This window comes from Lynx rufus, unplaced genomic scaffold, assembly GCF_022079265.1.
Source record: "Lynx rufus isolate CCGP_SWC_20201006 ecotype Redwood Valley unplaced genomic scaffold, mLynRuf1.p SCAF_2, whole genome shotgun sequence".
Classification (NCBI taxonomy): Eukaryota; Metazoa; Chordata; class Mammalia; order Carnivora; family Felidae; genus Lynx; species Lynx rufus.
Window position 1 is genome coordinate 38,736,553 of NW_025814834.1, and position 15,948 is coordinate 38,752,500.

Below are 15,948 nucleotides of genomic sequence, written 5' to 3' on the forward strand. Positions count from 1 at the left end.
ACACTACTCATATTGCAAGACATCGCTCCTTTATCAAGTTAAAATTTTAAGAAATGTTTGCTTGTCTTGCAGAGCACTCGCAGAACAATCCAAGGTTTTACTGTATAACAACTGAAAGAATCTAACAAAAGCCAAGATGAATAAGTAGCGTCAAGAAAATACTGTTATAGAAGAATGCATCCTAATTAGAAGTATGAGAATTTTATATCCTTGAAATACTTTTTTTCTTTTTTCTACACATTCAAATGATCACAGTATTTTAAATATTATTTTTAAAAATTTTTGAAATAATTAGATTCACAGGATGTTGCAAAAGTAGTGAAAAGAATCCCATGTATTCTTCACCCTGCTCCTAATGGTGTGGAGACATCTTACACTACTGTAGTTCAACATCAAAATCAGGAAACTGACTCTGGTGCATTACTGTTCACTAGATTAACTGGCCCACAGAACTTACACAGTTTTCACCACTTTTTTAAAAACCTGCATTCATCTCTGAGTGCGCACATAGCTGTATGTAATCTGATGTCGTGCACATTATTCACGAACCATCACAATCACAATCAGAACCGTTCCATCACCACAAAAGAATTCACATTTGCTACTTCTTTGTGTATATACACACTCTCCCAAACCCATCCCCAGTCCTGCGGCAACCAATAATTTGTTCTCAATCTCTACAGTTCTGTCATTTTAAAAATGTTAAACGTTTTAATATAATTAACTTTTGTATAGGTAATACATTCACACAATTCTTTTTTATCAGCATTACCGAGGTAAAAATGACCTGCAAGAAGCTGTGTATATTTAAAGTATAGTTCTGACGTGTATAAGCTCTTGAAGCCATAATCAAGATAAGCCATTTCCATCATCTCAAAAGTTCCCTCATGGGGGCGCCTGAGTGGCTCAGTCCGTTGAGAATCTGACTTCAGCTCAGGTCCTGATCTCAAGTTTGGTGGGTTAGAGCCTGCAGTGGACTCTGTGCTGACAGCTCAGAGCCTGGAGCCTGCTTCAGATTCTGTGTCTCTCGCTCTGCTTCTCCCTCATACTCTCTCTCTCAAAAATAAATAAACATTAAAAAAAAAAAAAAAGTTCCCTCATGCCTTTTTGTAATCTCTCCTTTCTGTCTCTCCTTGTTCCCACACCTCCACACAACTAATCTGTTTTCTGTCACAATAGTTTTTTTTCCTAGAATTTTATATAAATGGAATTATATTGTATGTACTCTTTTTTTTGTATGGCTTCTTTCACTCAGCATAATTATTTTGAGATTAATTTTGATGTAGCAGTAGTTCAATCCTTTCTGTTGCTGAAGAGTGTTGTAGAACATACCACAGTTTACTTATCCATTCACCTTCTGAACACTTGAGTTGCTTCCGGCTTTAAGATATAAGCTGCTGTGAAGAGCTGTGTACAAGTCTTGGGTAGACATATGCTTTCATTTATCTTTGCTTAGAAGTGGAATGGCTGGGTTATACGTAGTGTTTTATTTTTAAAGAAACTATCAAAGCATTTTTCAGAGCGGTTATACCATCTGACATTCCCTTCAGCAGTGTTATGAGAGTTCCAGTTGTTCTACATCCTCACGAATACTTGGTATGAACAGTTTTTCAGTTTTATACATTCTAATAGATGTGTATCTCACTGCAGTTTTAATTTGCATTTCCCTAATGACTGATGTTTAACATCTTTTCAACTACTTATTTATCATCCAAATATCTTTCTTTTTTTTTTTTTGAGTTTTCTTTTTTGTAACCTTTATTTTTTTTTAATGTTTATTTATTTTTGAGAGAGCACACGCGTAAGCAGGGGAGGGGCGGCGAGAGAGACAGAGAATCCAAAGCAGGCTCCAGGCTCCCAGCTATCAGCTCAGAGCTCAACTTGGGGCTTGAACTCACAAATCATGAGGCCATGACCTGAGACAAAGTCAGACGCTTAACCAACTGAGCCCCTCACGTGCTCCATGGAGTTGTTTTCTTCTTAATGAGTTTTAAGAGTTTAATACATTCTTGGAGACAATGCCTTTATCAGATATGTGATTTGCAAATATTTTCTCCCAGTCTATAGCTTGTGTCTTCATTCTCTTAACACTTTAAAGAGCATAAGGTGTCAGTGCATCCGTTTTTCCCCCCTTTAGGGATCATGCTTTTGATGTCAAATCTAAGATATCTCTGAGTAATCCAAGATAACAAAGATTTCCTCCTACATTTTCTTCTACAAGTTTTACAGTTTAAGATTTTACATTTAGGACTCTGATGCATTTTAATTTTTATATATAGTGTGAGGTATGGATCAAAGGTTTTTTGGTTTTGCATATGGATATCCAACTGCTCCAGTGCCATTTGTTGAAAAGATCATCCTTTCTCTACCTTCACTTTTGTTGAAAATGAAATGTTCATTAAATGATTTTGAATTGGTAGCACATTCACATTATTCTTTATTTTTAATGTTTATTTTTATGTTTGAGAGACAGAGCGCAAGTGGGGGAGGGGCAGAGAGAGAGGGTGACACGAAATCCAAACCAGGCTCCAGGCTCTGAGCTGTCAGCACAACTGACACACCCCAATGTGGTGCTCGAACTTACAAACCATGAGCTCATGACATGAGCCCAAGCAGGCTGCCCAACTGACTAAGCCACCAGGTGTCCCACATTCACATTACTTTTAAGATACAAAAGGGTAAAGTGGAAAATTTCCCAGTCACCTGGTTTCCCTCCTCAAAAATAATGTTGCCAATTATTATTATTATTATATCATTATTATCCATGATAGAGATATTCTATGCATTATAATTGAAAATATCTATATGTACTCACATATGGATATATTTTTTATTCTCCTACCCCTTCTACTACAAATAATAAAATATTATGTATACTCTTCTGAGCCTTGGTTCTTTTAACCTAATAATACATACATACATATGTATGTATATACTATATACATATGTTCGAGCAGTATTCCAAACCATGAATACACCATGATATACTTAGGTAGTGTCTTATTGATGAAATTTTGCTTACTTCCAGTCTTTTGCTATTAACAAGCAATACTTCAATAAGTAATCTTGTAAACATGTCATATGTATAAGCTAGTATATCTGAAGGAGAAAGTCCTAGAAGTACGACTGTGGGGTGAAATGATAGATATTAAACTGTCTTCCACAGGAAGTTGTACCATTTTACACTTCCAACAGCAACAACAAAGAATATGTTTTCCCCACATCTTCCTCAACATTACACTTCCTTAAAACTTTTTACCTGTAACATTTGAAATACTTTTTTCTTTAAGGATCTAAGAATATTACAAAGGATGCCAATTCATAGGCTCTGAAAACCTACAGAATTTTGTTCTAGAAACGGACACAAGGAAGGATATATACTTTTACCAGGGTTTTTAAGATACATATGAAAATGTCACTAGCAAAAATGTTTAGAGAAAATATCTAAATAGCTACCAACTCTAGAAGACAAGATACAGAACTTTCTATTTTTAAACATCAAGCAAAGATGTATGCTCTCAAAGGTTTTCTTTCAAAAATAATTTCCAGGGGCACCTGGGTGGCTCAGTCAGTTGAGCCTCTGACTCTTCATTGTGGCCAAGGGTCATGGGTTCAAGCCCCACATTGGGCTCTGCCCTGAGCCTACTTAAGATTCTCCCTCTCTCTCCCTCTGCTCTTCTTCCCCGCTCACATGCTCTCTCATAAATAAAGAAAAGCCTGAGACATGATAGGCTCTCAATAAATGTTGGTTCATGCTTTTCTTATTAAGCAGTTGTTGTTTTCAATTTTATTATGATAATTTTCACCAATAACTTGGTTAAGGCATTCAGACTATACTGTAAGGTTCACATCTAAAAACAACCTAAAACTAAGATAATACTCAAAAAAATTTTTCTCCAATGTTCAAGTTCTTAGGGCTTTGATTAATGTATTTCTATTTTAAAATCAGGCTTGAAACATTTTACCATGAATATTAAGATTAGGTGGAGGGGCGCCTGGGTGGCTCAGTCGGTTAAGCGGCCGACTTCGGCTCAGGTCATGATCTCGCAGTCCGTGAGTTTGAGCCCCGTGTCGGGCTCTGTGCTGACAGCTCAGAGCCTGGAGCCTGTTTCAGATTCTGTGTCTCCCTCTCTCTGACCCTCCCCCATTCATGCTCTGTCTCTCTGTCTCAAAAATAAATAAACGTTTAAAAAAAAAAGAGATTAAAAAAAAAAAGATTAGGTGGATGTTTTGAATTTGTAAAAATTCAAAATCATATTAAAAAAAATGGCTGTTAATCAAAATCTTTCTATGTCTAAAAATTAACCATGTGATAACCAAAATAATGGTTTCAATCCACATTGTCAATTTTTCTTATCTGTGAAGAACCTAACTTTCTTGTTACTCATACCTCCATATATTATCTTTCTGAATTGTTACTACTTTTCTTCATTGTTGTATAAATCTGAAATTTCCTTATGATTTAGTTTGTGGTCTCCACTTACCGAATCCTGTTTAAAAAAATTTGGTGATTCATTTATTAATGGTCTTGAAGCAAGAATGTCTATTTTACCTTCCAGTCTTCCCTCCATGGTTTTAATAGCATTCAAAAGAGTCTTTAGAGAGATTCTAGAGTCTCCAATCTCCTGAGAAGCTCTCAAAGAAGTGAGGTTAGATGCAAAGGTCACACGGCGTGCAGAGTTTGGAATAACACTGGGTAAACCAACTGATGAAGTTCTTTCCTTTATATTGTTTACATGGGGCCTATAGCCTTCAAAGAATTTCGAAGATGCAGGCCTCTCCGGAGATTTCCTTTTTCTTGGAGGCATCACCAATCAAAAACAGTAAAACAACTAAACCTAGAGTTATTTTTCAATGAGCGCTCCTTTTATGAAGAGGAACAACACAAAGTTCTAATGAAGCTGTGATAGAAAATATACTTGAAAATGTGTTCCTTTGCTTTCAGAACGAAGAAATCACACTGTAAAGTTGTCCTGGTGAAGAAACAAGCCTTCCTTAAATCAAATTCCCTGTAGGAGAGTATATCTAATGAGGCCCTCTTTTCTAGTAGTCAGATGGTTAGAACCCTAACAGTATTCTATTTGAAGACACATTCTAGCTCCTTGGTTACCAAGGGTATAGAAACAGAAATATTATAGCTAATAGAAGTCAAACATATTTGAGTAAAAAAAAAAAAAATGCACACATGGTAAATTTGTAAATCACTGAAATGAATCACTTTCTTTTGGTTACACATTCTTGGATTATTTTCTTCACTAAATGTTTTGTATCTTGTTTGTCTAACTTTCTCTATTCATTTGTTAAAATGTTATGTGACTTACAAAAGGATTGTAGCCTCAGCAGTCACCCTGATGACAAGTAAGCATTTATACCACTAACACCTCTTTCAAGTGAGCTGTCTCCTGCAGTTCTATCTTGTTGCCACTGAGTTCTACGTTTGCCTATAATTAAAAAACCATTTCCTCTATGAAAGTGTTTCTCAATGCTTTCATTATAATGATGCTCCCTATGAACGCTCACTCTATTTTGCTTCTGAAAGACTTAACTTCTAAATCTATAATAAAGTTTATGAGTATATTCCTAAGCCTCCAATTAGAACATAAGTTGAGTATCCCAATCCTGCTTCAGGTATGTTTATTTCTCTACAGTTTAGCAAAACCCTGTACATTGCGGGTGTTTAAAAAATGTTTGTTGAATTGAGTCAAGTGAAAGAATATTCATCTTTCTGGGACTGTATGGTAAGGTGGAGAGAAAGGCATCAATTTCTTAAAACCTAATTAAAACAATATAACAGCAATTTTTTTTTATAGCTATTAATCACACCTGCATATAGCTGCCCTCTAGAGCCTTGTTCAACTTGCGTAGATGGTCATTCTGTGAACTGGTTTCAGTAAAAGAATGTAGTTGTTCTTCTAACTGTTTAACTTTTATCTAGGATAAAACAGAAGAATAATAAAATAAAGAGTAATTATATATATATATTTACATATTTTAAAAGGAAAAAGATGTCATGAGTTTGGAAAAATCACAGAGAATCCTTAAAACTTGTAGAAGCAATCCTAAGTTTTTCTAATCATGTAAAGATTGCTATTTCAACTCTCAGAGCTTATTTCAATAGCTAAAAGTAGGCTATAGCCATTTATACATACTGAGATAACTCATTTGGTTTCTATTGCTTATGAAAACTCCAGCAGCACCTGGGTAGCTCAGTTGGTTAAGCATCCAACTTCCCGTTCAGGTCATGATCTCCCAGCTTGTGAGTTTGAGCCCTGCCTTGGGCTCTGTGCTGACAGCTCAGAGCCTGGAGCCTGCTTCGGATTCTGTGTCTCCCTCTCTCTCTGCCCCTCTCCTGTTCACATTCAGTCTCTCTCTCTCTAGCTCAAAAATAAACATTCAAGAATTTTTTTAGAAACTCCAAATTAACATGACTTATGAATATAACAGTGAGACTTTGGGGGTAATAATTTCAACTTAAAAAAAAATTGTGATACCTAACATTCAAAAACCATTTTGGCTATGGATAATTAGAATTGTCAACGTGCAAGTAGATGACACAGACTCTTGTGTTTTACTGACAGAATTATAAAATCTGAGTAAATGAAATTCTTATATGATGAATTATACTTTAACTGAGAAAGATAATTACAGCTTTCTCTTTAAAGAAAATGATCATTTGGGGGAATAAAATCATTAATATTTACTCACTAATCTCCAAATTGTGTTTTCCCACATTTTCTTCCCTTTATATCCAACCCTTTCATACAAATCAATAATGAATCCCCGAATCAGACAAAATGTCATCCAAAATTTTTTACTTAAATCGACTTTTTCCTTTCTCTGTGTCTTGTTTCCTACCTGTGGAGGGAAAACACTTCTTGGCTGGAGTTACTGCACACTTTCAGGAACTGTTAAATTTTGATTGCTAATATTAGTATTTTTTTTTTTGAAGGACTGCATAAAAATACATTTTGTCTCAGGAAATCTCTCTTGTTCTATCAAGCAGAATCCTTCTTTTATCTCTGCCTGTTTCTGTTGCTCTTTTCCACAGTGTACATTATAAAATGTGTGCTATGGCTCCCTAAAACCATCAGTAAGTTAATCATGACTTTCACTTAAGGTTCAGAATTAAAATGACTGCCTCTAAAGGGAAGTATTCATGCAACAATTATTCTCATTTTAAACAAGCAAGCTGTTGTTAACCCATAGAATCTAATGGAAAATGGGCTGAATAACTCTGAAGACTTTGAGATTTGCTTTTCTTCAAGCAAACAGAATATCCTTATTCTACAATATTCCTCAGATAATTTGCCCTAACTCAGCCTCTGGGCACACAGTAAAATGCCCTGAAACTTTTTAGATGGGATTTTCTCATCTACAAGCACTTTAAATTTTGTATTGAGTGTCTTATTTGGCATGATTTCTAATTCAGGACATTCACATGGGAAAGAACACAGAAGCAAATAAATTGTGCTGCCGCTCAGAGATCTGGTTTTTCTGTGTCATTAAAAGTCAAGCAACTTCCATTATTAGCTTATCAGCCAGTCTCAGGAACTGCAGTAACTTAGGTCAAGGTCCTTTGTTCATCATTTTTAATCCTTTTTAACAATTTTACCATAAATGTATCCCTAAACAGTGTACAGTATTATTTTATAAGATTGATCTATGTTAGGGGCACCTGGGTAAGCTCAGTTGGTTAGGTAGCTGACTTTGGCTCAGGTCATGATCTCATGGTTTGTGGGTTCAGGCCCCACATCAGGTTCTGTGCTGACAGCTCAGAGCCTGGAGCCTGCTTTGGATTCTGTGTCTCCCTCTCTCTCCGCCCCTCCCCTACTTGTACTCTGCCTCTCTTTCTCTCTCTCAAAAATGAATAAACGTTAAAAAAAAATTGATGTATTTTAGCACATGTAACTCTATACTCAAAGATTGCTTTTGGGGCACCTGGGTGTCACAGTTGGTTAAGCGTCCAACTTCAGCTCAGGTCACGATCTCACAGTTTGTGAGTTCGAGCCCTACATCGGGCTCTATGTTGATAGCTCAGAGCCTGGAGCCTGCTTCGGATTCTGTGTCTCCCTCTGTCTCTGCCCTTCCCCCACTCACACTCTGTCTCTCTCTCTCTCTCTCTTTCAAAGTAAATAAACATAATAATTAAAAAAAATTTTTTAAAGACTGCTTTCAAGACTGATAGAACTACTTTCAGGAGAAATTTAATAAACTCCAGTAAAATTCAAGATCTGTAAATCCTACAACCTAGTAATTCTTCTTCTGAGAATTATACTAGCTAGAGAATTTTTTACATGAATACAAGGCGACCTGTACAACAGTTCATCATTTTAGTGTTGTTTGTAAGAAACTGGAAACTACCTAAATATCCATCAACAGAAGAAAGGATAAATCTATTTTGGTATATTTATAAAATGGAATAGAATATAGCACTGAAAATGTAATTCATACCATGTTTGAATAGGGAAAGCAGTTTCTGACACAGTCTACATTAACACCTGAAACCAAGTGTTTATACCAATCATGAAGTCAATTCTACAATGTAATCTTTCATCAAATGATTCATAGGTAATATTTTTAATCAATTATCCAATTTAGAGAGAACACAGCAGACTATTTTGATTATGCTTAGTATGCAGCTCTTCCTTTAAACTATTGCAAGGGTATTATGCTTTAAGAGCACTTTCCCTTGGGTTGATGAAGTCAGTCTGGAATGTGCCAACCCAAGGTATGACATAAAAACACCAGTGAGTCAATAGTTTCAAGTGTTTCAGCTTTCAAAGACTATCAAAAATTTTAAGCCCTTGTTGTAGAAATAGGAGTAGAAAGTAATATTTTCTTTAAGATTCTGAGGATACCTTCTAAGGATATAACTGAGGTCTAAAAGGTTAAATAGATATCAGCTCATTAATTAATTTTAAAATGTATCCTATTCCCAGCCAAAATTTAGCTTTAAGTTGGCTATGAACATTTGTTTTTTTTTTTTTTCTTATATACTTAACAATACATTTAATTTCTCTTGGGAAAGATGAAAGAAGGTCAAAATCATTGGTCATAGTTTTTATGAGATCATTAGTTTCACAAAGGAGAAGGCTCTTCTGTGCCTGTAATAATCTATATACCTAGTTTGTAATGTTGACTAGCTTTCCTAGTGAAAAGTAGATGAGAGGTATGCTTTCCCCTCCTCAGTTTATAGGTAAATAAGATGAACCTCAAACAAAAACAATCAGAAAACAATGAACAAAGTGCCAATAAGTACCTATCCGTAATTATTTTAAATGTAAATGGACCAAATGTTCTAATCAAATGACACATGATGCAACACAAGCACTTCTAAGAGGGAAGTGTACAACAATACAGGCCTACCTCAAGGAAAAAGAAAAATCTCATATTAACAACCTAACCTTACACCTAAAGGAGCTAGAAAATGAAAAACAAAGCCCAAAGCCAGCAGAAGGAAGGAAATAATGAACATTAAAGTAGAAATAAACAAAATAGAGACTGAAAGAATAGAAAAGATCAATGAAACCAAGAGCTGGTTCTTTGAAAAGACAGACAAAACTGATAAACCTTTAGCCAAACTCATCAAGAAAAAGAAGACTCAAATAAAATCAGAAATGAAGAAGAAATAACTACCATATCACAGAAATACAAATTATTATAAGACACCATTATGAAAAATTAAATGCCAGCAAATTGGACAACCTAGAAAAAAGTAGATCAATTCCTAGAAACATACAATCTCCCTCAACTGAATCAGAGATAGAAAATTTGAACAGACTGATTACTAGTAATAAAACTGAATCTGTAAAAAAAAAAAAAAAAACAAAAAAAACCTCCCAATACATAAAAGTCAAGGATCAGATGGCTTCACAGATGACTTCTAAACATTTAAAGTAACAGGTTCTGCTAATACTACTGTGGTTTCATTAACTACATTAAAAAAAAAAACCTTTTTTAAATGTTTATTCATTTCTGAGAGAGAGACAGACAGACAGACAGACAGACAGTGTGTGAGCAGGGGAGGGGCAGGGATAGAGGGTGACACAGGACCTGAAGTAGGCTTCAGGCTCTGAGCTGTCAGCACAGAGCCTGATGCGGGGCTCAAACTCACAAACCGTGAGATCATGACCTGAGCTGAAGTCACATACTTAAATGGTTAAGCCACACAGGCGCCCCTACATTTAAAAAAAATTTTTAATTGAAGCATAGTTGACATACAATACTATATAATTTTAGATGTACAACACAGTGAATCAATAATTATATATATTACAAAGTGCTTACTATAAATGTAGTTACTATATGTCACAATACAAAGTTATTATAACATTATTCCCTGTGCTGTACTTTTCATCCCTGTCACTTATTTATTTCATAACCGGAAGTTTATATCTCTTAATCCCCCCTTCATCTATTTCACCCATTCCTCCACCCTTCTCCCCTCTGTCAACCACCAGTTTTCTGTATTTATGAATCTGTTTCCAGTTTTTTGTTCTTTTGTTTTGCCTTTAATTCCACATAGAAGTAAAATCCTGTGGTATTTGTTTTTCTCTGACGTATTTCACTTAGCTTAATACCCTCTAGGTCCATCCATGTCACTGCAAATGGCAAGATTTCATTCTTTTTTTACGGCTCTTCTTCCTTCCCAAATTATCCCCAAAATACAGAAGAGGAAGAAAAACTTCCAAATTCATTCCACAAGGCCAGCATTACCCTGATACCAACACCAGACAAAGACTCTACTAAAAAGAAAACTCTAGGCCATTATCTCTGATGAACACAGATGCCAAAATCATCAACAAAATACTAGCAAACTGAATCCAACAACACATTAAAAATATCATCAATACATTGAGTAAGGATAAAAACCATACGATCATCTCAATAGATTCAGAAAAAAGCATTAAGCAAAATACAACATCCATTCGTGATAAAAATTCAACAAAGTAGGGTTGGAGGAAACATACGTCAACATAATAAAAGCCATATATGAAAAACCAACAGTGAACATCATACTCAATGGTGAAAAACTAAAAGCTTTCCAAGATCAGGAACAAGACAAGGACATCCAATCTCATCACCTTTATTCAACATAGTAATAGAAGTCATACCCCACAGCAATCAGACAAAAAAAAAAAAAAAAAAAAAAAAAGGCATTCAAATTGGTAAGGAAGAAGTAAACTGCCATTATTTGCATATTATATAATGCGATATATAGAAAACCCCCAAAACCCCAAAAACACAGAGAAAACTCTGTGCTGATGATGTGAAGCCTGCTTGGGATTCTGTCTCTCCTTCTCTTTGTACCACCTGCCCCCGGATTGTGAGTGCATGCTCTCTCTCTCAAACTTAAAAATTCTTTTTAAATGTCCATTTTACCCAATGTACAGATTAAATGCAATACCTATCAAAATACCGATAGTATTTTTCACAGAACTCTTAATAAATAATCCTAAAGTTCATATGAAACCACAAAAGACCCCAAATAGCCAAAGCAATCTTGAGAAACAAGAACAAAGCTGGAGGTATCACAAGGCCAGATGTTATTTTATTTTATTTTATCTTATTTTATTTTATCTTATTTTAATTTATTTTTTAATGTTTTTATTTACTTTTGAAGGAGAGAGAGACAGAGCACGAGCAGGGGAGGAGCACAGAGAGAGGGAGACAGAATTTGAAGCAGGCTCCAGGCTCTAAGCTGTCGCACAGAGCCCAATGCAGGGCTCGAACTCACAAACTGTGAGATCATAACCTGAGCTGAAGTCGGACGCTTAACTGACTGAGTCACCCAGGCGCCCCACAAGGCCAGGTTTTAAACAATACCACACAGCTATATTAATAAAAACAGTATGGTACTGGCACAAAAACAGACACATAGATCAATGGAATGGAATGAGAGCCACACTTATATAGTCAATTAATCTATAACTGAGGAGGCAAGAATACACAATGGGGAAAAGACAGTCTTTTCACTAAATGGTACTGGGGAAAACTGAACAGCTACATGCGACAGAATGAAACCGGACCACTTTCTTACAGCATACACTAAAATAAAGTCAGAATGATTTAGAGACCTCAATGTAAGACTTGAAACCATAAAACTCCCAAAAGAACAAATAGGGAGTAAACTCTTAGATATTGGTCTTAGTAGTATTTTTTTGGATCTGTACCTGCAGACAAGGGAAGCAAAAGCAAAAATAAACAATTGGGAATATATCAAGTAAAAAGTTTATGCATGAAGGAAACTATCAGCAAAATGAAAAGGTAAACTACTGAATGGTAGAAAATATTTACAAATGGTATATCTGATAAGAGGTTAAATGTCCAAAATATATAAAGAAGGCACAAATGTGTACACACATACAGGAATATCACTCACCCATAAAAAAGAATGAAATCTTGCCATTTGCAATGACATGGACAGACCCAGAGGGTATTATGCTAAGTGAAGTAAGTCAGAGAAAAACAAATACCATTCACTTCTATGTGGAATCTGAAAGGCAAAACAAAAGAACAAAAAACTGTTAGACCTAAAGACACCTTCAGACTGAAAGTAAGGAGATGGAGAACCATCTATCAAGCTAATGGTCAGCCAAAGAAAGCCAGGGTAGCCATACTTATATCAGACAATCTAGGCTTTAAAACAAAGACTGTAACAAGAGATGAAGAAGGGCATTATATCATAATTAAGGGGTCTATCCATCAAAAAGATCTAACAATTGTAAACATTTATTCTCCAAATGTGGAAGCACCCATATATATAAATCAATTAAGCACAAACATAAAGAAACTCATTGATAATAATACCATAACAGTAGGGGACTTCAACACCCCACTTACAGCAATGGACAGATCATCTAATCAGAAAATCAACAAGGAAACAATGGCTTTGAATGACACACTGAACCGGATGGACTTAACAGATATATTTAGAACATTTCTTCCTAAAGCAGCGGAATATGCATCCTTCTCCAGTGCACATGGAATGTTCTCCAGAACAGATCACATATTGGGACACAAATCATCCCTCAACAAGTACAAAAAGACTGAGATCATACCGTGCATATTTTCAGACCACAATGCTATGAAACTCAAAATCAACCACAAGAAAAAATGTGGAAAGATAAATACTTGGAGACTAAAGATCATCCTACTAAAGAATGAATGGGCTAACCAAGAAGTTACAGAGGAAATTAAAAAGTACATAGAAGCCAATGAAAATGGTAACACCACAGCCCAAAACCTCTGGGATGCAGCAAAGGCGGTCATAAGAGGGAAGTATATAGCAATCCAGGCCTTCCTAAAGAATGAAGAACGGTCACAGATACTCAACCTAACCTTACACCTTAAAGAGCTGGAAAAAGAACAGCAAGTAAAACCTCAAACCAGCAGAAGACAGGAAATAACAAAGATTAGAGCAGAAACCAATGCTATGGAAACCAAAAAACATAGTAGAACAGAACAATGAAACCAGAAGCTGGTTCTTTGAAACAATTAACAAAATAGATAACCCCCTAGCCAGTTTGATCAAAAAGAAAAAGGAAAGGACCCAAGTAAATAAAATCAAGAATGAAAGAGGAGAGTCCACAACCAACGCCACAGAAATACAAACAATAATAAGAGAACATTATGAGCAATTATATGCCAATAAAATGGGCAATCTGGAAGAAATGGACAAATTCCTAAAAACATATAAACTACCAAAACTGAAACAGGAAGAAATAGAAAATTTGAACAGACCCATAACCAGTAAGGAAATTGAATCAGTAATCAAAAATCTCCCAAAAACAAGAGTCCAGGGCCAGATGGCTTTCTGGGGGAATTCTACCAAACATTTAAAGAAGAGATAACACCTATTCTCTTGAAGGTGTTCCAAAAAACAGAAATGGAAGGAAAACTTCCAACTCTTTCTATGAAGCCAGCAAGCCAGCATTACCTTGATTCCAAAACCAGACAGAGACTTCACTAAAAAGGAGAACTATAGACCAATTTCCCTGATGAACATGGATGCAAAAATCCTCAACAAGATACCAGCAAACCAGATCCAACAATACATTAGAAAAATTATTCACCACGACCAAGCGGGATTTTACCTGGGATGCAGGGCTGGTTCAATATCCACAAATTAATGTGATACATCACATCAATAAAAGAAAGGGCAAGAACATGATCCTCTCAATAGATGCAGAGAAAACATTTGACAAAACACAGCATCCTCTCTTGATAAAAACCCTCAAGAAAGTATGGATAGAAGGATCATACCTCAAGATCATAAAAGCTATATACGAAAGACCCACTGCTAATATCATCTTCAATGGGGAAAAACAGAGCTTTCCCCCTAAGGTCAGGAACAAGACAGGGGTGTCCACTCTCGCCACTATTATTCAACATGGTATTGGAAGGTTTAGTCTCAGCAATCAGACAACACAAAGAAATAAAAGGCATCCAAATCAGCCAGGAGGAGGTCAAACTTTCACTCTTCGTAGATGGCATGATACTCTATATGGAAAACCCAAAAGATTCCACCCCAAAACTGCTAAAACTGATCCATGAATTCAGCAAAGTCAAAGTCTATAAAATCAATGCAAAGAAATCGGTTGCATTCCTATACACCAACAATGAAGCAGCAGAAAGAGAAATCAAGGTTCAATCCCATTTACAATTGCACCAAAAACGATAAAATACCTAGGAATAAATCTAACCAAAGAGGTGAAAAATCTATACACTGAATACTATAGAAAGCTTATAAAAAAATTGAAGACACAAAAAAATGGAAAAAGATTCCATGCTCCTGGATAGGAAGAACAAATATTGTTAAAATGTCAATACTACCCAAAGCAATCTACACATTCAGTGCAATACCTATCAAAATAACACCAGTATTCTTCACAGAGCTAAAACAAAAACAAAAACGAAAACAAAAAACCCTAAAATTTGTATGGAACCAGAAAAGACTCCAAATAGCCAAAGAAATCTTGAAAAAGAAAACCAAAGGTGGAGACATCACAATCCTAACTTCAAGCTGTATTACAAAGCTATAATCATCAAGACAGTATGGTACTGGCACAAAAACAGACACTCAGTGGAACAGAATAGAGAACCCAGAAATGGACCCACAAACATATAGCTGACTAATCTTTGACCACGCAGAAAAGAATATCCAATGGAATAAAGACAGTCTCTTCAGCAAATGGGGCTCGGAAAACTGGACAGTGACATGCTGAAAAATGAACCTGAACCACTTTCTTACACCATACATAAAAATACACTCAAAATGGATGAAAGACCTAAACATAAGATAGGAAGCTATCAAAATCCTAGAGGAGAAAGCAGGAAAAACCTCTTTCAACTCGGCCACAGCAACCTCTTACTCAACAGATCTCTGGAGGCCAGGGAAACAAAAGCAAAAATGAACTATTGGGACCTCATCAAAATAAAAAGCTTCTGCACAGGGAAGGAAAGAATCAGCAAAACTATAAGGCAACCAACAGAATGGGAGAAGATATTTGCAAATGACGTATCAGATGAAGGATTAGTATCCAAAATCTACAGACAACTTATCAAACTCAACACCTAAAAACCAAATAATCCAGAATATATTTGCAAATGACGTATCAGATGAAGGATTAGTATCCAAAATCTACAGAGAACTTATCAAACTCAACACCTAAAAACCAAATAATCCAGTGAAGAAATGGGCAAAAGACATGAATACACACTTCTCCAAAGACATCCAGATGGCCAACTGACACGTGAAAAAATGCTCAACATCACTCATCATCAGGGAAATACAAATCAAAACCACACTGAGATACCACCTCACACCTGTCACAATGGCTAACATTAACAACTCAGGCAACAACAGATGTTGGCGATGATGCGAAGAAAAAGGATCTCTTTTGCATTGTTGGTGGGAATGCAAGCTGGTGCAGCCACTCTGGAAAA

The 15,948-nt window shown here is 35.8% G+C and overlaps 1 protein-coding gene across 1 annotated transcript in view; it reads right to left on the bottom strand.

Moving 5' to 3' along the window:
- The window catches only part of CCDC150 (coiled-coil domain containing 150), a 96,601-nt gene that overhangs the window by 21,013 nt on the left and 59,640 nt on the right, over window positions 1-15,948 (bottom strand). The window contains exon 16 of the mRNA XM_047083678.1: window positions 5,824-5,931. Coding sequence (XP_046939634.1) covers window positions 5,824-5,931 — 108 coding nt within the window. The remainder of the gene's footprint in view (window positions 1-5,823; window positions 5,932-15,948) is intronic.